Consider the following 24,627-nt stretch of genomic DNA (forward strand, 5'->3'; position numbering starts at 1 on the left):
CATAATGAAAACCGAATGAAATTCTCGATTTGGTCGAATGCTCTACATCAAGTTCCGGACAAGTGTTGCATCACATTTCTTGGACGCTTGAGCTCAATTTTTTTTTGAACTCCTGCATGTTCCGAGCTGCCTTACCAGTCTTCTTGTAGACCCTCTTCACGATTGCCCAGTAACGTTCGATGAGTCGAAGCAGAGGGCTATTTGGTGAATTGATATTTTTCTTAACGAAATTTATACCCATTTCCGCAAGACAATTGAGAGTGGTTTCGGCATAGTGAGCCGACGCTAAATCCCGCCAAAACGTTTTCTTCATACTTTTAGGAAAAAATACGGATAAAATTATTCGTCACGGTTTCGAAGGAATTCTCGAATTTTTCCTGTAAAACGGCTCATTAGGCGGCGCATACCTTCTTCGTCCATCGTTTTAGCTATCTTATTCCACCAGGTCGTCATCTGATTTATGTCTTTGACAACTTTTTTCTTTGCCTTGAGTCTCCTCTTCATGATTGCCCAGTATTTCTCATTAGAGCGGGACTGGGGGCAGTTGGGTGGGTTAAGGTTTTTTGGAACAAACTGGACCCCTTTCTCTGCATACCATTCTTGAACGAATTTGCTGTAATGACAGCTTGCCAAATCTGGCCAAAACATTACGGGATGGTCGTGGGATCGAATGAACGGCAAAATTCGTTTCTGGAGACACTCTTTTTGGTATAGTTCCGATGTCACTGTCTTATTTGTAACGAAAACTATCGTTTTTTGCCACAACTGCAAATGCCCTGCCTAATCATAAATTTTCTTGCAATTTTGTTGGCAAAAACATATTTAAATTTGGCTGGAACATCCCCCCGCGCCGATACCAAATAAAATTTTTGACCTGGGATTTGCCCGAAGTCAGCCTTGACATAGGTTTCATCGTCCATCAGAAGACACCCGTCGAACTTGGTCAGCACCTGGTCATATAGTTTCCGAGCACGAATTTTGACCACACTATTCTGTTTTATGATCCGATTTGGCTGTTTGCTAGCTCGATACGACTTGATTCCTTCCCGGAGTCGAGTTCTCCTCACGGTACTATGGGCAGCACCGAATTTTCTGGCCAAATCACGGTCCGACAGATTGGGATTCCTCTTAATCGTCTTCAAAATCTTACCACGCAGTTTCCGGTCGACAGTTCCACTCCGACGATTGGCTTGAGGCTTCCGAATCGTCGTCAATGTTTCCTTACACCGTTTTATAACGCGCCATACGTTATTTCTTGGCAATTTCAGCTGTTTAGCTAGTCTAGATGCAGACCACAATGGATTTTCCAAATAACTGCGCAATTTTTTTTTTCCTTCTTTCGGCTTTCATGTTGATTGTTTACAAAGTACAGTCGATTTTCGGAATGTCAAAAATCATACGTGAAGCTGACAAAATTACCGACACGTGGGCGTCAAGAACTTCCAAATTCCGTCCACCAGGAGCGCCACAATATGAGCAAAAGTTTGTTCCAATTCTAAATGAAGCAAGCTTTATGCTTCTTATATAAAGGCAGCAATCTCTGCTGGAGACACTCAGATCGATATATTTCTGCATGTATAGTTCCGGTAGTGTAAAAAATTGTTGACTTCATACCACAGCAACATATTGCTTGCCATACCAGTACCTTTAGACCGAATTTCTCCACTTGAATCGACCTGTCATCGGATCGCTCACATCCTCCCCAACGACGACAGTAAAGTATTGTGGACCTGGAAGGGGTTTTGAATTCTCCATTACATAAGTTTCATCGTCCATCAAAACGCATGGTTTCGTACACTGCGAAAGACGCGAATACAATTTCCGGGTCATTGTTGCTGCTCGCTTCTTCTGTTCTAGAATTTGTTTCGAGATTTTCTGCTTCTTGTAGGTCTTCAGGTGATTTCGCCTGTTGATACGCTGGACCATTCGGACACTCGTTCCTGCTTTTTTGGCCAAATTACGTATTGGCATTGATTTGTTCTTCATGGATCAGGAACGCTGTAAACTGATTGATCTACACCTGTTATCTGTTCGCCGAGATCTCTCCAGGGCAATATTCGTGGCAGATCTGTTGCAATCTCAAATTGATTGCCCCGAATTGTTAGGCAAACTAAATTTAAATATTCATTCTCGAAATCTTCGATCTCATCAATTCCTGAGAATTCACACCGCTCGCACTAATTATGGCTATAATGAACCTTTCTCCAGTATGTGTCGTCTATTCAATCAATGTTCTCGTGTATTTGATTTTACCCTGTCTCGCAATACCATAAAACAATTTTTTTTAAACACAATCTCAAACAGTCCTTCCAACTACAATACTTAAATTCTAGATTTAGCTTTAGGGTTAATTTAGTATCTAATCCACAAGTTTGGTTTAGTGCTCCCTTAGTAAATATTCACCACTAGGTTTGTTTCTAACATCCGCTCGACTCTCTCAATCCCCCGGCTGTCCACCATCTTCTTCGGAACTAACTAGATCTTTATGATGTTACTAATACTTTTTGCATCCCCCCTTCTTCATCTTTTCACAATCTTTTGAGGCAATTAACTTGATCTTTTGCCGCTTCCAACTTCTTTCGAAACGCTCCCCTCCCTTTTCCACCCCTTCGAACACCTTCGTAATTCCATTTACTACAATATTCACTTCTCTCTTTTTCTCTCCTTTTTTTGCTGCACTGCTTTTATTCACCGCTCTCCGAGGGTCACTCCCTTTGATGTCTAGCATGCCGGACACCCGCCGAGTGTTTGTGACTTGGGGGTTTTCCCGCGGACCCTCACGGACAGCAGGTGGCGGCCTTCAACGTCACCGTCCAGTCACTTTTGACCCTCGCCGAGAGTAATTTTACTTTAAGCCCTTAGTATTAAGCAGTTTATCTGTTGGATCTTTGTAATCTGTTTATATAAAAAGATGAGGAGGTTTTATGCCTGCTGGAGAGAGAGATTGTAAATTCCAGCTCCAGCGGGCTTTTCCCTGCTCCCGAATAAAAAAAAAGAAGGTTAGAGATACCACTTTGTGGTCCAGTTTCGAATTGGAAAAACCGGGTTTTCTGCCTGTTCCTGGTAGCTCATCCAAAGAATAGTGTTCCCCAAACTTACTAATGATAGTTTTAAAACTGGCATGATGAATTTCAAACCGCTTCACCAATATTCGCATAGTAATACCCTTTTCACTTAGCCATGTGTCCAGAACCTTAATTTTCATTTCCTTTTCAATACGCGACATTTTTAAAACGCAGAATTTCAACCGCACGAACAAGTAAACAAACGAAAGCTGACAGCCAAACGTACAGCATGCTGTGATCTGAGCATAAAACACAAATACATGCGTACAACACACATGTATGTGGATAGCTTATTTTCGATAGACTCCTTATGTTCACCTATTATAGCCTAAATCAATCCGTGGATTGTCTGAAATCTCGTTTCTTTAATAATACCAACATTCTTGACATAAATGTCGAAAAAAAAGCTTGCATAATTTGCAAGTGGCTTTTGGTTTTTCCTGACCTGATTGATATATTTTACAATTTAATCACTTCGTCATTCACAAGCTGAGTTCCAATTATGTTTCGTTGATCCAAAACGATTAATGGTCGATGAACCGACGGTGATAAAAAAAAACGCCCCGGTCAAGCGGCGGATTAACACTGTTGAAAAATAAATTAAAAAGGTTGGATTAATGGGAACCGGATTAAAAAGTCATCAACGCCAAGGCCATCAGTGTACTCGCAATTCCCTAGTGTTTTTTTTTATTATTATTCTATTCATCTCAGCCGGGGAAACTCACGGGGAGTCACAGTAATTACCAAGTATTTGACCCAAAGCAAACAGCTCATTAGCGGTAGCTTGCGTTCTCCAGAATGGATGCTTGAAAGTGAGCAGCAATAAAAAAAACAATTGTTGAATAAGTAAATTTACTCCTGTAATATCCAACATACTCGCAGATTATTTTCGCCTGGTGCTGGCAAACAAAAAAAAAACGGTGGAAAACCTCTCCTGCAAGAGATGATATACCGGCCGTGTTATGTTTCCTCGTTGTATTTTTTAGGAAAATACACCAACACTTCATCATCACCCAAACAAGGAGTGGATATGGATATGGATCTGCGTAACGTGTGAGTTCTCCGTGTCCGAGGCCCGCGGGATATGAAGCAAAACTCCCAACCGCCTTTTGTTTCAACGGTCGACCCAACGGACGGACGAACGAACGGATTGGTGTTGCGTTGCGAGCGTTTGGTGAATGTGGAAAAATAAACTTTTACTTCGCGCTTGCTCATAATGGGAAATATTTAATAGATGTTTATGCTAATGGAACAGGGTCTTTCCGTGCCGTAAATTCACTCGGCATCATTAGCGGTTAAAAGCGCCAGCGGAAACCCTGGAAGTGGGCGGTCAACGTTCGGCTGCTAGAGGGAAAGGTTATTCTTTTTTTTAGGTTTTTTTTTTGATGATACCCTTGCTCTCAAGGGAATGTGAAATATATTCAGGTCACATGTCGGACTGCGTGGTGGGAGAAGCTCTCTAGAATACATATTGTTGACCATCTGTCACGCTGATATAGTCCAGTTTTTTTCCGAATCGCTCAAAGTTTTTTCAGATCCAGCTCCTAGGAAACCATTCAATCTACTAATTGTAACTAATAAAACACCTTCCTTAGAAACAGCAGAACTTAATCATTCCCCTCAGAAGATTGAAATTACTTTACTCGGAAAATGGTTCGCCTTGTTCTGTCATCCGTCCAACCTACACCAGACATATCATCCCAAAGGGCTTACAGCAACTTCCCTTCCAGCTAGTACGGTGCAATTAATGGTGCTTTCAGAAATAAATTATCCCATCTCAAATTTAGCAAGGAAGGGTCATTGCTGTGGACGTCTGATGGTCCGTTCTCGAAAATGGTCTGCGACAAACTTAGAATTCAAATAAACCAATCTTCTCCCGTTTTTTTTTCACCATCCGATTGCACGTATCTCCTTACAATTCAATTTGGAACATCTTGACTTCCTTAGCCGTTTGAAGAATTATAATTACTCGAGTCGTACCTTTTCCCCGTTGCCCCGGTTCGACCCAAATTCGACAGAAAAAAAACAACTGCCTTGAGATGAGAACAATTTTCCGGCTGGGGACCGTACGGCTTATCTTGAATTCTAATTGCCACTGTTTTATATTTTTTGTATTCCAGACAACGGACGACGGCAACAGCACGATAGCGACGCTTAGCTTCACACCGAAACGGGATGACCACGGGAAAAGCCTCACCTGCCGGGCCACCAACGAACTGGTCAAACGAGGGACGAAGGAAGCCTCTGCGAAGTTGAATGTTTTCTGTGAGTATATTTACAGCCAATAAATCGGGTCGAACGAATTTTTCACCGGTTCCTCCGGGGGGGAGGGTTGAAGTGATAATGAGTAAATCTTGTTGTTGCTCCAACAGAATCCGGAATGCAAAAAAAGTCAAACTAAACTAACGTTTAAAATATTTCAGAGCTAGAGTACATTTTGACTGTTCCGCGTATGCTAATGCTCTTCTCATCGCAACAACAGAACAAAAAATCCCTTCGCTTCTCTTCGTTCCGGGGAAAAACATTTCAAACGGTCCTATCTCAAAGTGCCGTCAAAAAGGTGCTTTCAAATGCAAATGAACCGTTTAATTTTATGCCTTATCTCTTTATCAAACACACAACGACCGGCTCTCCGTTCAGCCGGAAAAGGTGACTTTAGTTTATTTTTTCTCTTTTCTTCTTGTGTACCTTTTTTTCACTGCGCTCGATTCGAAGGGTACCTTCGGGGTGACCACCATCGACCAGGATTTTATTGCTGTTTTTTTTTCCTGTTCCCATACGAATCGAACAATTTATTCCGTTAACTGGCCAACAGTTGTCAACGGTCGGTGAGCCATTTTCGGGTGGTCCCAAACCCTAAAACGGTCTGTGCGGGAGGAAATGAATAGTGGCTCACCGAAAGGGACCCGATGGTGATATTTGCTTTTCGTCCTCCCAGTTCCCGGTTGGCTGACTGGCTGGTTATGGTTCAGCAAAGTTGGACTAAAGCAGCTGCTTTGGTCCTGCAAATAGAATGACGGTACAGTTTCCGTCGAAGCCAGAGGCTAGGAGCTAGAAAAAAAAGACACACGGAACACGTGCCTTGTATCGTAGAAGAAAAAAAACCTACACAGCAACTAAAAAATTGTTTCGACTTTTTTGTTCCGGTTTATATATTTAGTTTGATTAAATTAGATTCAGTGAAGTTATTTTGATTGAAATTGGCATTCCGCAAATTCGACACCGAAAAATATCGTGAATTGTGCTGTAAAAAGTAAAAAAAAATACTTTGGAGCGAACGTTCATTCCTTTTTGATACTCCTCGGTGAGATCCCCGAAGTAACGTTTTCCCAATGGATGAAATTCTATGATGGGCTACTTCATAGCAGAGAATATCGAAAGTCATAGTACTAGATTATCACCACACATATTAAGGTAGTTTCTGCACCGTTCCCTACCCAAAGAAAGACAAATTGGAAAAAGTTAGTTGATCAGATTTGATTGAGAAAAAAAGGAAGTATTCCTCAATAGCCAATTACCACATCTCTGAAGGCAACTCGATTGAACAGAGTCTGTCTCTGATCGTTGTTGTAATTTGGGTTGGTGGTTCATGGCATAGAACACTTTTTCCACAAGCTAGTTGTCGTATGTTTGAACCCGGACCTGGAAGTATTCATAGTGTGTCAGTAGAATCGTAGTACTAGCCATGCAATGATTCCTGAACGTCAAGAATCGGCTGCTAAAACTGTTGAAACGGAAATGTCAAGTTCTACAAAAGAAATGTGTAATATCAAGACTTTACTTTTCAATCTGACTCATCGGTCCTGATATCGCCAGCAAGTTTCCATTAGTACCCGGAAAATCACAGATACGAGATTCGACCGCTCAGGATGACATTGAAAATGCAATTCTCAAACTCACTCATCGATATTTGAAAAAAAGGGAATATATTTTGAAACCCTAGCTGCCTGTCAAACCGATCCTGAAAATAGTTGAATTTGAAAAAAAAGCAACATATCAGGAACACCCAACCTTCATTAACTAATATATAATCGTCAATCGCAATTAAGAAGTATCTATAACAATATTCATTGTTATGGAATGGAATTGGTAGAAATGTTCTGCGCAATTGGTATATAAAAATATATTTCGCTCGAATTTTGCCGGGAGAACTATTCAAATCAGATTAAGTTTCAAATTAGTATTACACTGTTACATTTATTTACATCGAAGTGTAACTCTACAACCATTTAGAATACAGAACCGCCACTCAGTGATGACCGTAACAATTATTTTTCGTGAGCAAGACACACCCTCTTCTCGATTGTGGATGTACACTTGGACCTACCAAATAGCAAACCTGCGAGCCACTTGCGCATTGTAATGCGTTGTGACGATGGTCTTGGCGGATTGCATACAGATATCATCATGTTTTTTGCTGATTGACTAATAAAAGCCATTAGGAAATAGTATTGGAAATTGATATCTTTTCAACTCATACTTGGCAGCTCCCATCTCCATCATTCACAGAGAAGGATAAAGGATAAGGTGAAATGGAAATGTTGATGTTTTACCTACTTTCCAGAAGGACGACGACTCGTAATTCTCTTCCATAGGTGTCGTGGAGCTGGACATTCGGGTTGGTATGAGGTCTAGGATTCGCTCGAAACTAACGATTCGTCCATGGTGTAAGATGGAACCAAGAATGAAAAGCTGGGTTTCATCACAACGTGCAAAACATTTAATTTAAAACTAGAATGAAAATAGAATGATTATCGTAAAATTTTTCACGGTCGACACGCATTCCTACCGCGATCGTTTTCCGTAAAAAAAAAGATTTGCTGAAAGCAAAAATTTTACTTAACTTTAGAGTGTGCATTTCAAAACTTTAGCCTTAAGAGGGGGGGGGGGTTATCTTGTATCTCAGCGCAGACTAATCAGAAGTGAACAAACGAACGCAGTATAGTTAGAGTAGAAGTTTTTCTAAACCCCAATGTTTCTGTTTGTTTTTTTTTTTTCTTTTTATTTTTGGTGGTTGTTCAAAGTGAAAACTACGATTTTTCACGAAAAAATCCGCCATTTTGTAGCTATAAAACCTCCCAAAAGTAACAAACAACGAAAAGGAGAACGTTGGGGTTTGGTTTTTTATATGTAAAAAGTGTGTGCAAAAATTGGAAAAAAATTGGTGCAGTAGTTTTTGAACGACGATGGACACGGACTTTCAAAACCTGCTTTCGAGAAAAACGAGAAAATCCATAGATAAAGGTCCCTGACTTCCAGAGTTTCGTTCCAATAGGCACACAATTTCACAGAAAATTCTTCAAATGTTTTACTATAAGAAAATATAAAGAAAATAATAAATGATTTTTCAAAAGTGTTAGACTCTACCCGCCCCTTAATAAAAAGGGCGATTTTCGTGATTGAGAAAATTCTTCTTCCACAAAAAAACGGTCCAAATTTAATAAGATCCCACCAACACACCGTGTCTAATCTATTTCTCATTTTGATACTTGTTAGAAAATTTTGATATTTCAACTACTAACAAGACCAGCCTTTTAACAGCACTTGCTACGAAAACAAATTTTTTTTATAAACTTGTTACGGCGTGATGATCGGGATGTTAGCGAGCGTACGCCTTTGTTTTCTAAATAGGGGTTCAAGTCTAAAATACGGAAACTAAAACCGTGTAAACAGTTAAAAATTTCAAATTAATAACGAACAATGTATAATTTTCCCTGCATACCAAACCATTCTCCCATAATAAAGACGACAATTTCGTATACATGAGGAAACTTTGCATTTTTCATAGCATTTATGCGATTATTAAGTCTCTTCACCTATTTCAAATTCGTATTGAACCGACTTGCCCTCTGTGCGGTGCATTAACACCGTGGAAGAGAATTTTATGTTCATCAGCGAATGGATCATTTGTGGATTTTTGTTCCTAATTATTATCGAATCAATTTGTCCGTGAACGTGGTCGTACAAAAAATCACACCACCTCACATCATTAACATGAACAAACTAACGGTGCTGTTCAGGAAACTCAAAATTCTTAAAGAATTTATCGTAAATATTTTTCGCCGTAACACGAATAAAGATATGAGGAACAGAAAAGATAACTTTTACTCAAATGCTCGAAATAGATATTTACAATGATTTTGACCACAGTTGTGTAGTCCTACGTCAACAGTCCGAACAAACCCAAAGAACCATCTCAAGTAACAATTCGAATACCTTTAAATTTTACTCACAGATAACAGATGTACAGGCTCACATATAATCGGTGTGTAAAATTTGCTCAATCAGCGTGACGAACACTTGCAGATGTCACCACGATCGACACGAGGTGCCACCACGATTTGGGTGCCGCTTTCACATGAGCCACAATTTTAGGTGCTACATTCACTTCACACTAGATTTTTGTTTTGCTGTTGGTTAAAACGGCAACCTTATTTTAGTTTTATTCCGATCGAATTCTATTGTGATTTATGCGACATGGAAAATCGCCACGCTACTTAGCCATTGTGGACTAGCTGGCGCACCTTCTTGCGAACGTTCCTCAATAAATTCCGTACAGACTCCTTGGCGACAAGTTTTGACACTTTTTCTAATCTTTTTCGAACTGTTAGGTGTTATCCTCACCGAACTTCCTGATTGCATTTCGCACGGCTTTTTCACTTACTCCTCCCATTTTTTCTATCTTTCTCAGTGACAGTCCGCGTTCTGTGCATCATTTGTACACAATTTTTCAACGTTGTTCTGCTGAAAGTCCACGCATTTCGAAACAAACTAATGAAAACGAATAAACAACTGCACAAGTGGCTAGAGAAGAGTGCCATAAAAATTGACAGATTCTGAACCATTGTGAAATAGCAGCGGTTTTTGGTTGCATCCATACTATCTGGGACAGTCTTTAGATATACAATTCATACGGTAAATCGAAATAGTCGAACTACTATGAGAAATGAACTACTAACTGTCTAACAGTTATTAAAACTTTCAGTAAGTGTCTTCTTATAAACCAAATGAAAAAAATCTTCAAGGGTTCATCGAATGGATTGAGGTACAGGTGCTAAAGTTTTTAAAACATTAGAGACACTCAAAGATTTTTGCTTTCTTATAGGCAAGAAAATATTTCCGTATTATTTGTCCATTTGCAGCCAGCACAAATCGTTCGAGGGTAATTTCTGATGGACTCGACGGATTGTGCAGTGTTTTGAAAGGCGCTCATAATTCAGGTCAGCCGGGACATTTGACACTTTTTAATTTTTTTCGTGGAATAAAACTACAGCCACAACATCCAACATGGAATAAAACTATAGCCACAAAATCCGATTACCGAACGCTCAGCTGTTAAAAATTCGGTAAAAATTTGCCGAGTTCAGCGAAATTTTCTAAGTGTGTAACGTTTACGATTCATTCTTAAAACGCTTGCACAAGTTTTGAAGCAGCGAGCTGATTCCAACAAAAAAAACGACGAATCACAAAAAAATATTTCTTATGAATCATGCAGCCTTTTTCAAGAAGCGCACTTTTTTCAAGACGTTTAGTTATAATTCTTATTTGAATCTATACATTCGCGATTAAAATGAAAGGGAAAATGATAAGCTTCTACTTTTCTCATATTGAAAAGTTATGCTCATATATAAAAAGTATGTATGTAACATTTTTGTGCACTCAATTTTCTCAGGGACGGATGAATCGAACAACCGAAGATTTGAATGGAAGCTCTTGTAGTTCTACTCAAAATACCTGAATTATACTCGAATTCGACTTCCGGTTTCGGAATAAGGGAGCACCTACTTTTCTCAGTGAACCTGATGAACCGATTTTAACAAACTAATGGCGTTTTGCCTTTCTCATATAGAAAAGCTATGCAATCGCTGTGAAAACCGAATTTTTAACCGAGACCCGGAGGGTCGATTGTCGCAAACCATTCGACTCAGCTCGACGAACTGAGCAAATGTTCGTGTGTGTGTGTGTGTGTGTGTGTAACACAAATGTGCACGTGATTTTCTCGTAGATGACTGGATCGATTTTCACAAACTTAGATTCAAATGAAAGGTCTCTTGGTTCCATAGGGTGCTATTGAATTTTACTCGGATCGCACTTCCACTTCGGGAGTAACGAGGTAAAATGTGCAAAAAAATGAAGAAAAAGTGCACTCGGTTTTCTCAGAGACCACTCAACCGATTTTCTTCAACTAAGATTTATATTAAATGTCTTAAAGGTTGCTATTGAATTTTATCTGGATCCAACTTCCGGTTCGGGAGTTATTGGGTAAAATATGTAAAATGAACTAAAAACGTGCAATCGATTTACTCAGAGACCACTCATCCAATTTTCATAAACTTAGATTCAAATTAAAGGTCTCACAATGCCATATGGAATTCCTGAATTTCATCCGGATCCGACTTTCGGTTCCGGAGTTATAGAGTAAAGTGTGTTAAATATTGTACACCGTCACTTAAACGAGTGAAACAAAAACCGCAAAAAAAAATCTAAACTGGACTCAAAACTCCATCCTGGCTCCTGGTTTACGATTCCAGAAGCACCGGAAACACTCATTCATTTTTTTCGAAAATGGCTTGACCGATTTTCACAAACGTAGGTTCAAATTGAAGGTCTCCTGTAATTCCCCCTGATCCGGCTTCCGGTTCTGGAATTACAGAGTGAAGAGTGTTAAAAATTTTATATCGTTGCTCAGCGTAGAAAATGTTATAAACAAGTTCTAGAATCCAGGTGCAGAACTAGGTTTCCGAGCTTAGTTTCAGAACTCACTTCCAGAATCCGAACTAAAATTTCAGTTCCAGGATTCAGTCAAAATTTAGCTCCAGAATATAATATCCAAACTCAGTTTCTTAATCCAGATTCTAATTCCAGTTTCAGAATCCAAATCTAAAACTCAGTTTCAGGTCCATAATTTGGTTCCAGTTTCTAAATCCAGAGTTCGAACTCATCTAAAATATAGATTCAAAATTCAGTTCCAGGCTTAAAGCTTAGTTATAAAGACTGTCCCTGAAAGTATGGATGCAACCAAAAACCGCTGCCATTTCGCAATGGTTCAGAATTTGTCAATTTTTATGGTTGCGTCCTGTTGTTTACACTCTTCTCTAACCACTTGTGCAGTTGTTTATTCGTTTTCATTAGTTTGTTTCGAAATGCGTGGACTTTCAGCAGAACAACGTCGAAAAATTGTGTACAAATGGTGCACAGAACGCGGACTGTCACTGAGAAATATAGCAAAAATGGAAGGAGTAAGTGAAAAAGCCGTGCGAAATGTAATCAGGAAGTTCGGTGAGGATAACACCTTTGAGGATAAACCAAAAATGGGTCGAAAAAAAGGTCCTGCTAATCCACAAGGATCTTGTTGTCTTCTGGCTAGATCTTGCTTCTTGCCACTACTCAAAATCAACGGTAGAATGGTATACTAGCAAAAATGCCATTCTCGTCCCAAAAGATATGAATCCACCAAATTGCACACAACTTCGACCAATTGAGGAAACATGTCTCGGCAGCCGAAACCATTCAACAGTTCGAAAAAGATTGGAAAAAAGTGTCAAAACATGTCATCAAGAAGTCTGTACGGAATTTAATGAGGAACGTTCGCAAGAAGGTGCCCCAGCTAGTCTACAATGGCTAAGTAGCAAATGTTGAGAATAATATTCTGTTGTTGTAGTCTAATATTATCAACATATCGAATAAAATTTGAATATCTAACACTTGTGAATTATTCACAGCGAAATCAAAGTGCGTCCATACTTTCTGGGACAGTCATTAAAATTCAGGTGAAGAATCGCTCGTTGAAACTAATCTTTTTGTACCTCCTCTTCTCTTCTCTTCATCGTTCTTCAACCATCTTTTTCGACCACTAATTAGATCTAACCCCATTTCGTTCGCCAACTCTAATTCATTACTCCCTCCTTCTACTCCCCTTTTACAGCATATTTCTCCTTTTTTCTAGTTTTAATGTAAAATCACCATCGTTGACCCGGTGGGTTTAGTGTCATCTAATTACTGTAGAGTTAATTAGCTATTGTTAGTTTTAATTGATAGTATTAAGTACATAAACTATGAGGAGGTTTTATGCCTGCTGGAGTGCGAGATTGTGATATTCCAGCTCCATCGGGTTTTTTTGTGCTCCAAACAAACAAATAAATAAATAAATAAATAAATAGAATCCAGATCTGGAATACAGTTCTAGGTCCACAAATTAGTAGAAGAGCTCAGTCCCACAATCCAGTTTACACTTGCACAATCCAGATTTAATTATTCCGGTTCAGCACTCATTTCCAGGTCCTGATTCAGAATCTCGGTTCAGTTCCAAAACTCACAGCCTGAATCCAGATTCAACTGTTAGTTCCTGAATTCAGGCCCAGCATTCCGTTCCAGAATTTAGCTTCAGAATACAGTATCCCAATATTCAGTTCCTCAATCCAGATTCAGAGTTCAATTCCAGGTCCAGAATATAGCTCTAGAATCGTTGTCTACAACTCAGCTTCTAAATATAGGTCAAGTATTCATTTTTAAAACCCAGATTCTGATTCCAGTTTCAGAATCCTAATCTAAAATTCAGTACCAGGTCCAGATATTAGTTATGGAATTCAGATCCTAAACCCAGAATTTCGAATTCAGTAACTAGATCCGATATTCAGTCCGAAAACGTAAATTCATTCTCCAATTTTTTTTTCTAATAAGGTCTAGAGCTCAGCTCCAGGTTCAAAATAAATTTCCTGGGTCAGAAATCAGTTCCAGAATCTAGGATCCAATTTCAGTTGCAGAATCAAGATTTCAATTTCAGTTTCGAAATCTTGGTCCAGAACTCCATAATTTAGTTCCTGAATCCAGGTCATTGCTGTCAGGAGAAAACTATAAATTTTAGTTTAGATCGAAATCTTTTGAAATTTTTGTGGACACGCCTAGACAACCCTCGGTGAAGTAACACAACATAAGTAGCTTACAACAAAAAGGCCAATAGAACCGGCTGCGAATGGATGAAGCAGACATCCCAGTGTAGTTAATTTTCATTGCTGCATAACAAGAACAAACTTGTCACAGTAACCGTTTTCACTTCAAATCACACACTTTACACTGACTACTGAAAGGATCCAAGCACAAATGGTTGGAAGAACTACATGCATTGAAATGAGCATTCCTTTGTTCCTTGTGCGAGCATAAACCCACCTATTCATCCAGGTGTTCTTGTACGGAGTCGGTCGCACCGAAAGAATTTCTTGTTTCGCTCCCGGAATGGTGACGTTTCGTTTTGAAAAGGGAAGACGACATGTGTGTGTGTGTGTGTGTGTGTGCTCTTGGATAGACTATACAACCGGAAGTGTACGTGTAACAGCCTCTGGTGGCACCGACAACGTCAAGACGACCATGGTGCGATTTTATTGTTGTTCGCAGAGTGCCACCGTGATGTCGCAATTTGTCTTCGTCATTTCGTGCTTTTTTGATGTATTCATGGGAAAACAAGAGGGAGGGGGAAGAAAGAAAGGATAGTAGACGGGTTGGCGGAATCGAAACTTTTAAGTTTTACCGCACATAGTCTCGTGCGAAAACAATGGTTAACATTCATTCAGTTGCTCGCGCAAAATTCACTCTAGTGTGCTTTATTTGGATACTTTCAGCCTAGACTACAATCCGTTCCGACAATATGTGCTGTTCCTGATCCGAACAAAAAGAGCTAGTGCCACTTTCGAGCACCCTGGGACCGATTTGCTAGTGATGATATGTCTACCAGGATGCTTATTTGGAAGATATTTTCCTAACGGAAAGTTCTCCATGTTTTTCTTTCAATCCTTCTGCCAACCGAGTTCGAGTGTTTTTCTCCGGTCGTTCCGTCGGTACCGACGGGAAGGCAAACAGGTGCTTCAGCGGTGTGCATCGTTTTCGGTTGTTTGTAGGTTGGAGAGCGGAAAAAGTGCTTGTCAAGATTAGAGCAGGGAAGCAAAGTTTTTTTTTGTCTAACTCATGTGGGAGATTGTCGCTGGTTGCAAGGATGAAAAGGATTGCCGACAGTTTTTGCAGCCAATGATGAAATAACTTTTTAAAACTTCGGAACATTTATTCAACGATGAAAAAAGGTTCTCGTTCGAATTTACCTGGAGAAGTAGCATAAGAAAGGAACTACGCTTGAATCAAATGATGCCAAATCTTTTTTTTCTAATAAGTTAAATGAACTAATACTTCGATACATGTTTGCTATCGCTTTTTATTCGGGAAGTGTAACGTTACAACTCAACTGACATTAGGATTCCTACCAGACATACAACAACTGGCTTGTGCCAACGTGGGACAAAAATATTGCTTTTAGTTAAAAAAAAACACTTCCAAAATTATCGAGTCTTTTACCTTAGAGCAGAGGTTCCCAAAGTGGTCGATATAGAACCCTTGGGGTCGATATACTTTTCGCGGGGTCGACGTAAACGAAAATTGACTATGGAAGTCGACGAGGTCTAGAAATCAACCCCCTATTGTGTGATATAAGTTGTTATTTGAAATATTCATACTAAAAAAGTTGTGTTTATTTGGCCATTCGCAGAAATTGGTAAGTATTTTACATCAATATTAAGAAAGTAGGAAATTGAATTTCCAACGGAACTTAATAGTGGGGGTCTGAGGAATAAGTTAATTTTTGTAAAGGGATCTATGACCCAAAATAGTTTGGGAACCCTTGCCTTAGAGGATAATAACTATTAAAAATACCAATAACAGTTGAATTTACTTATTTGTAGTTGAATTGGCAGCATGCCCAATCTCCTTCACCATTGATTATAGCCTGACACCCTTGGAAATGCTTTTTTCTAGGTTTCTAGTTTATTCTTTTGAGAAAGACCTACAACTTCGTCAAATCTGCAAATTTTTTATGATAATATTTAAATAGAACTAGAATATGACTGTACAAATAAAAATTAAGATAAGTCATCTAAAAGTCTGAAAGTCTAAGAGACCGAAAGTCTAAAAGTCTAAAAGTCTAAAAGTCCAAAAGTCCAAAAGTCCAAAAGTCCAAAAGTCCAAAAGTCCAAAAGTCCAAAAGTCCAAAAGTCCAAAAGTCCAAAAGTCCAAAAGTCCAAAAGTCCAAAAGTCCAAAAGTCCAAAAGTCCAAAAGTCCAAAAGTCCAAAAGTCCAAAAGTCCAAAAGTCCAAAAGTCCAAAAGTCCAAAAGTCCAAAAGTCCAAAAGTCCAAAAGTCCAAAAGTCCAAAAGTCCAAAAGTCCAAAAGTCCAAAAGTCCAAAAGTCCAAAAGTCCAAAAGTCCAAAAGTCCAAAAGTCCAAAAGTCCAAAAGTCCAAAAGTCCAAAAGTCCAAAAGTCCAAAAGTCCAAAAGTCCAAAAGTCCAAAAGTCCAAAAGTCCAAAAGTCCAAAAGTCCAAAAGTCCAAAAGTCCAAAAGTCCAAAAGTCCAAAAGTCCAAAAGTCCAAAAGTCCAAAAGTCCAAAAGTCTGAATCTCTTAAAGTCTGAAAGTCTGAACGTCTGAAAGTCTGAAAGTCTGAAAGTCTGAAAGTCTGAAAGTCTGAAAGTCTGAATGTCTGAAAGTCAGAAAGTCAGAAAGTCAAAAAGTCAAAAAGTCCAAAAGTCCAAAAGTCCAAAAGTCCAAAAGTCCAAAAGTCCAAAAGTCCAAAAGTCCAAAAGTCCAAAAGTCCAAAAGTCCAAAAGTCCAAAAGTCCAAAAGTCCAAAAGTCCAAAAGTCCAAAAGTCCAAAAGTCCAAAAGTCCAAAAGTCCAAAAGTCCAAAAGTCCAAAAGTCCAAAAGTCCAAAAGTCCAAAAGTCCAAAAGTCCAAAAGTCCAAAAGTCCAAAAGTCCAAAAGTCCAAAAGTCCAAAAGTCCAAAAGTCCAAAAGTCCAAAAGTCCAAAAGTCCAAAAGTCCAAAAGTTCAAAAGTCCAAAAGTCTGGATCTCTTAAAGTCTGAAAGTCTGAACGTCTGAAAGTCTGAAAGTCTGAAAGTCTGAAAGTCTGAAAGTCTGAAAGTCTGAAAGTCTGAAAGTCTGAAAGTCTGAAAGTCTGAAAGTCTGAAAGTCTGAAAGTCTGAAAGTCTGAAAGTCTGAAAGTCTGAAAGTCTGAAAGTCTGAAAGTCTGAAAGTCTGAAAGTCTGAAAGTCTGAAAGTCAGAAAGTCAGAAAGTCAGAAAGTCAGAAAGTCAGAAAGTCAGAAAGTCAGAAAGTCAGAAAGTCAGAAAGTCAGAAAGTCAGAAAGTCAGAAAGTCAGAAAGTCAGAAAGTCAGAAAGTCAGAAAGTCAGAAAGTCAGAAAGTCAGAAAGTCAGAAAGTCAGAAAGTCAGAAAGTCAGAAAGTCAGAAAGTCAGAAAGTCAGAAAGTCAGAAAGTCAGAAAGTCAGAAAGTCAGAAAGTCAGAAAGTCAGAAAGTCAGAAAGTCAGAAAGTCAGAAAGTCAGAAAGTCAGAAAGTCAGAAAGTCAGAAAGTCAGAAAGTCAGAAAGTCAGAAAGTCAGAAAGTCAGAAAGTCAGAAAGTCAGAAAGTCAGAAAGTCAGAAAGTCAGAAAGTCAGAAAGTCAGAAAGTCAGAAAGTCAGAGTGTCAGAAAGTCAGAAAGTCAGAAAGTCAGAAAGTCAAAAAGTCAGAAAGTCAGAAAGTCAGAAAGTCAGAAAGTCAGAAAGTCAGAAAGTCAGAAAGTCAGAAAGTCAGAAAGTCAGAAAGTCAGAAAGTCAGAAAGTCAGAAAGTCAGAAAGTCAGAAAGTCAGAAAGTCAGAAAGTCAGAAAGTCAGAAAGTCAGAAAGTCAGAAAGTCAGAAAGTCAGAAAGTCAGAAAGTCAGACTGGTCAACTGGTCAACTGGTCAAATGGTCAACTGGTCAACTGGTCAACTGGTCAACTGGTCAACTGGTCAACTGGTCAACTGGTCAACTGGTCAACTGGTCAACTGGTCAACTGGTCAACTGGTCAACTGATCAAATGGTCAAATGGTCAACTGGTCAACTGGTCAACTGATCAAATGGTCAAATGGTCAACTGGTCAACTGGTCAACTGGTCAACTGGTCAACTGGTCAACTGGTCAACTGGTCAACTGGTCAACTGGTCAACTGGTCAACTGGTCAACTGGTCAACTGGTCAACTGGTCAACTGATCAAATGGTCAAATGGTCAAATGGTCAAATGGTCAAATGGTCAAATGGTCAAATGGTCAAATGGTCAAATGGTCAAATGGTCAAATGGTCAAATGGTCAAATGGTCAAATGGTCAAATGGTCAAATGGTCAAATGGTCAAATGGTCAAATGGCCAAATGGTCAAATGGTCAAATGGTCAAATGGTCAAATGGTCAAATGGTCAAATGGTCAAATGGTCAAATGGTCAAATGGTCAAATGGTCAAATGGTCAAATGGTCAAATGGTCAAATGGCCAAATGGTCAAATGGTCAAATGGTCAAATGGTCAAATGGTCAAATGGTCAAATGGTCAAATGGTCAAATGGTCAAATGGTCAAATGGTCAAATGGTCAAATGGTCAAATGGTCAAATGGTCAAATGGTCAAATGGTCAAATGGTCAAATGGTCAAATGGTCAAATGGTCAAATGGTCAAATGGTCAAATGGTCAAATGGTCAAATGGCCAAATGGTCAAATGGTCAAATGGTCAAATGGTCAAATGGTCAAATGGCCAAATGGTCAAATGGTCAAATGGTCAAATGGTCAAATGGTCAAATGGTCAAATGGTCAAATGGTCAAATGGTCAAATGGTCAAATGGTCAAATGGTCAAATGGTCAACTGGTCAACTGGTCAACTGGTCAACTGGTCAACTGGTCAAATGGTCAACTGGTCAACTGGTCAACTGGTCAACTGGTCAACTGGTCAACTGGTCAACTGGTCAACTGGTCAACTGGTCAACTGGTCAACTGGTCAACTGGTCAACTGATCAAATGGTCAAATGGTCAACTGGTCAACTGGTCAACTGATCAAATGGTCAAATGGTCAACTGGTCAACTGGTCAACTGGTCAACTGGTCAACTGGTCAACTGGTCAACTGGTCAACTGGTCAACTGGTCAACTGGTCAACTGGTCAACTGATCAAATGGTCAAATGGTCAAATGGTCAAATGGTCAAATGGTCAAATGGTCAAATGGTCAAATGGTCAAATGGTCAAATGGTCAAATGGTCAAATGGTCAAATGGTCAAATGGTCAAATGGTCAAATGGTCAAATGGTCAAATGGTCAAATGGTCAAATGGCCAAATGGTCAAATGGTCAAATGGTCAAATGGTCAAATGGTCAAATGGTCAAATGGTCAAATGGTCAAATGGTCAAATGGTCAAATGGTCAAATGGTCAAATGGTCAAATGGTCAAATGGCCAAATGGTCAAATGGTCAAATGGTCAAATGGTCAAATGGTCAAATGGTCAAATGGTCAAATGGTCAAATGGTCAAATGGTCAAATGGTCAAATGGTCAAATGGTCAAATGGTCAAATGGTCAAATGGTCAAATGGTCAAATGGTCAAATGGTCAAATGGTCAAATGGTCAAATGGTCAAATGGTCAAATGGTCAAATGGTCAAATGGTCAAATGGTCAAATGGTCAAATGGTCAAATGGTCAAATGGTCAAATGGTCAAATGGTCAAATGGTCAAATGGTCAAATGGTCAAATGGTCAAATGGTCAAATGGTCAAATGGTCAAATGGTCAAATGGCCAAATGGTCAAATGGTCAAATGGTCAAATGGTCAAATGGTCAAATGGTCAAATGGTCAAATGGTCAAATGGTCAAATGGTCAAATGGTCAAATGGTCAAATGGTCAACTGGTCAACTGGTCAACTGGTCAACTGGTCAACTGGTCAAATGGTCAACTGGTCAACTGGTCAACTGGTCAACTGGTCAACTGGTCAACTGGTCAACTGGTCAACTGGTCAACTGGTCAACTGGTCAACTGGTCAACTGGTCAACTGATCAAATGGTCAAATGGTCAACTGGTCAACTGGTCAACTGATCAAATGGTCAAATGGTCAACTGGTCAACTGGTCAACTGGTCAACTGGTCAACTGGTCAACTGGTCAACTGGTCAACTGGTCAACTGGTCAACTGGTCAACTGGTCAACTGGTCAACTGGTCAACTGGTCAACTGATCAAATGGTCAAATGGTCAAATGGTCAAATGGTCAAATGGTCAAATGGTCAAATGGTCAAATGGTCAAATGGTCAAATGGTCAAATGGTCAAATGGTCAAATGGTCAAATGGTCAAATGGTCAAATGGTCAAATGGTCAAATGGTCAAATGGCCAAATGGTCAAATGGTCAAATGGTCAAATGGTCAAATGGTCAAATGGTCAAATGGTCAAATGGTCAAATGGTCAAATGGTCAAATGGTCAAATGGTCAAATGGTCAAATGGTCAAATGGCCAAATGGTCAAATGGTCAAATGGTCAAATGGTCAAATGGTCAAATGGTCAAATGGTCAAATGGTCAAATGGTCAAATGGTCAAATGGTCAAATGGTCAAATGGTCAAATGGTCAAATGGTCAAATGGTCAAATGGTCAAATGGTCAAATGGTCAAATGGTCAAATGGTCAAATGGTCAAATGGTCAAATGGTCAAATGGTCAAATGGTCAAATGGTCAAATGGCCAAATGGTCAAATGGTCAAATGGTCAAATGGTCAAATGGTCAAATGGTCAAATGGTCAAATGGTCAAATGGTCAAATGGTCAAATGGTCAAATGGTCAAATGGTCAAATGGTCAAATGGTCAAATGGTCAAATGGTCAAATGGTCAAATGGTCAAATGGTCAAATGGTCAAATGGTCAAATGGTCAAATGGTCAAATGGTCAAATGGTCAAATGGTCAAATGGTCAAATGGTCAAATGGTCAAATGGTCAAATGGTCAAATGGTCAAATGTTCAAATGGCCAAATGGCCAAATGGCCAAATGGCCAAATGGTCAAATGGTCAAATGGTCAAATGGTCAAATGGTCAAATGATCAAATTGTCAAATTGTCAAATTGTCAAATTGTCAAATTGTCAAATTGTCAAATTGTCAAATTGTCAAATTTTCAAATTGTCAAATGGTCAAATAATCAAATTGTCAAATTTTCTAAGTATCATATCAGGAATGTATACAAATAAATCAAAAAAGCATCATGACTTAACAAAGTTTGAATTTGAATACTTCTTTCTCAAACAAAGTCGCTCCATGTTCATCTCACTTTATCTTCATATCTGCATATTCATTATACTAGTAATGATTCTAATCACAACTATTTTCATAAATCTAATTCAACCAGCTTGGGACAAATACGGCTAATCAAGAAACAATTATCTGAAATGCAAGTTTTTGGGGTGAGGGTTCGAGTGAAGCGTGTCTGGTTAAGAAACAGAACCGAATCCGATATGGCACTGAAGCTTGGGAAAGGCCTCTCATATTTGTTGTGACTTTTACTAATCAAGTTGAAAATGATGATAGAATCATGATAACCCATCGCTACACAACTAAATATAATTCTTCCTTGAGTCATTTACTACCTTTTATGACTTCATGAAAACATTTACTCCCACTTTAAAATCATCAAAGCAAAATAGCGGCATTTCTTTGAAATGTTGCTATCATTAAATAGGGATCTTTTATTTCAATCAAATGTCCCTAACATCCCGATTCGACCTCCCCATCAAAGATAGCTATCTTCGGTAGAAAATTCTCAACAACACAAAACAATCCTGCATCAGATCGCCTTTTACCGACCCTACCGTATCGGTCAATCAACCGACGCCATAGAAAAAATAAGAGGATGGCATGGGAGGCCACTAACGAATTAGATGAGGCCAACGGTATGGCGTCATTTGTTATTTCCGTTTTTCCATCCAACAGACGACAGAAGAGCATCAAAACATTTCTGAAAAACCGGCCACCCCACCAACCGGACTCGATTGGAACCGGACAAAACTTTTTACCTCGTTGAAATGGCTGTTTGACATCCATTTAGTCAGGTGTCCGCCCAAGCTTGAATGGGCTTATCTAATCTCAAATTGACGATGTCCTGGATGTTGTTTTCGGTCACAGGAACGACCGATTCGCCAGCTTTGGACGGACAGAATCAGCATAACCCGTTCGGTCAATCGAAACGTAAACATGCTGTTCCGTATCGGATATGGTTTGTTTACTCCGATTGGAGCCTTCTGTCACCATGATGAAATTTCATCGCACCCAAAAACCACGTACGTAGCTCGGGTCCTCGGTACCTTCGAACGAAAGTTTTCACTGGTTCAACCTTTAAGAAAGATACGGTAAACTATAATCAATCAAGTTTTCAACAAAGAATCATAACTTTTCCACTGTTCGGCAATTAAACCTGTCCGATGTCCGATGGTTTTGTGAGGTTGAAAATCTAATTTGCAGTGGCTGCAATCAACCATGGTTCATTAGATATGCAGATGCGAGGTAAATTGAACCGTCAATCGTTTTTGGGAAGGGGCGTGGAAGCACAGCGGGGCGAAGTGTGTATCAAACGTCGCTCAATGCACAGATTGCTATGTCGTGTGCGAAAAAATGGAGATATCGTGTCATCATGAATATTTGATTACCTTCAGCAACGAGTTGGCTGTCAACCTTTTTTTTTTCTTGGGCTAAAGTTTTAAGCCGTAAGAACAGAAAGCCTTCGTACAAGGCAGGAAGGGTAGTACAGTGAGCAAAGTGAGTGCGGTTCTGTTCTTCGGCATTATCGAAGGACTTGTTTGCCTTCATCAAACCGGAAAATTTCGTTGTATTACTTTAAGTAGCAATTCGCTATTAAGGACCGTTTTGCTACCTCGACGTTTATATTTTCAAGTTGTAATGTAACGGCATAGCGATTTCACTAAATTGCAAATGGAAAGAAAATTTCGTATCGAGTAAATTCTCGTACCATACGCGAATGGTAAGGCGTGGTTTGGGGCTGTATGAGATTCTTTTTTTTTAGACTTGGTCATATAGAACGGATATGCAATCAATGCATAAAACGGGTTTTCATCTGAAAATGTTAAAAAAAAACCGTTCCTCTAATTATTGCAATTTTGGTTGCTTATCTCTGCACACTTATGTCGCTTTTCATCCGAAAAACACTCGTGGAGTGTTTTGCTCGATTTGGGCACTTTTCGTATAGTCCAGCATTCAAAACAGGTGCACTGTGTTTCATTGATTTGTACCACACGAAAAAAGAAAATGTATTTTCGGAGAAATTCGCGAGCAACTGTTTTGCATCTGTTTTCTTTTCCGAGTAGCAAGCGGGCAAACTAACACCAACAGAAATGAGCACATAAAAGTACTAACTTTGTAAAACTATTAAATTTTAAGCGCACCGATACTGACACCGAACAAGGGATATCAATGAAAAACGATATCAGATATAAAACCTGTTTTAATCCACCTAGTGGTGTAATGATGCCTTTCTCATGTACATATAATATTGTGGTATTCTATTAAAAAAAAATCACTTCGAGTTTTGAAAGAAACCAAGAGATTGTTTATGTATAACATACAGAATAAAAGAGTGCTTTGATTGCGTAAGCCATCCTTAAGAAAACGAAATGGGATCACTATTATATGCACTTTCCGGAATCCGGAACCGGATACCGGGAACCAGGATAGCCAAAATCGGTTTGTTTAGTTGCCTACTGATAATGACTATCGATTTGTGTAGTTTTGAGACCAGTTTTGAAAATTTTTTACGTTTTTTGATTCGCCGGTTTAAGTGACGGTGTATAATATTGAACACACTTTACCCTATAACTCCGGAACCGGAAGTCGGATCCGGATGAAATTCAGGAATTCCGTATGAGACCGAAAGACCTTTCATTTGAATCTTAGTTTTTGGAAATCGGTCAAACCATCGCTGAGAAAAGTGAGTGAGATCCATTTTTATACATATGACCACTATTTCCGGTACTTCCGGAACCGGATACCGGGAACCAGGATAGCCAAAATCGGTTTGTTTAGTTGCCTACTGATAATGACTATCGATTTGTGTAGTTTTGAGACCAGTTTAGAAAATTTTTTACGTTTTTTGATTCGCCGGTTTAAGTGACGGTGTATAATATTGAACACACTTTACCCTATAACTCCGGAACCGGAAGTCGGATCCGGATGAAATTCTGGAATTCCGTATGAGACCAAAAGACCTTTCATTTGAATCTTAGTTTGTGGAAATCGGTCAAACCATCGCTGAGAAAAGTGAGTGAGATCCATTTTTATACATATGACCACTATTTCCGGTACTTCCGGAACCGGATACCGGGAACCAGGATAGCCAAAATCGGTTTGTTTAGTTGCCTACTGATAATGACTATCGATTTGTGTAGTTTTGAGACCAGTTTAGAAAATTTTTTACGTTTTTTGATTCGCCGGTTTAAGTGACGGTGTATAATATTGAACACACTTTACCCTATAATTCCGGAACCGGAAGTCGGATCCGGATGCAATTCAAGAATTCCGTATGAGACCGAAAGACCTTTCATTTGAATCTTAGTTTTTGGAAATCGGTCAAACCATCGCTGAGAAAAGTGAGTGAGATCCATTTTTATACATATGACCACTATTTCCGGTACTTCCGGAACCGGATACCGGGAACCAGGATAGCCGGAATCGGTTTGTTTAGTTGCCTACTGATAATGACAATCGATTTG

The 24,627-nt window shown here is 39.3% G+C and overlaps 1 protein-coding gene across 5 annotated transcripts in view; it reads left to right on the top strand.

Moving 5' to 3' along the window:
• The window catches only part of LOC131427224 (synaptogenesis protein syg-2), a 957,395-nt gene that overhangs the window by 535,080 nt on the left and 397,688 nt on the right, over window positions 1-24,627 (top strand). For all 5 annotated transcript variants that reach the window (XM_058590216.1, XM_058590219.1, XM_058590218.1 and 2 more), the window contains one exon: window positions 5,186-5,330. In XM_058590216.1, the coding sequence (XP_058446199.1) occupies window positions 5,186-5,330 (145 nt within the window). The remainder of the gene's footprint in view (window positions 1-5,185; window positions 5,331-24,627) is intronic.

The sequence above is a fragment of the Malaya genurostris genome, chromosome 2 (genome assembly GCF_030247185.1).
Source record: "Malaya genurostris strain Urasoe2022 chromosome 2, Malgen_1.1, whole genome shotgun sequence".
NCBI lineage: Eukaryota > Metazoa > Arthropoda > Insecta > Diptera > Culicidae > Malaya > Malaya genurostris.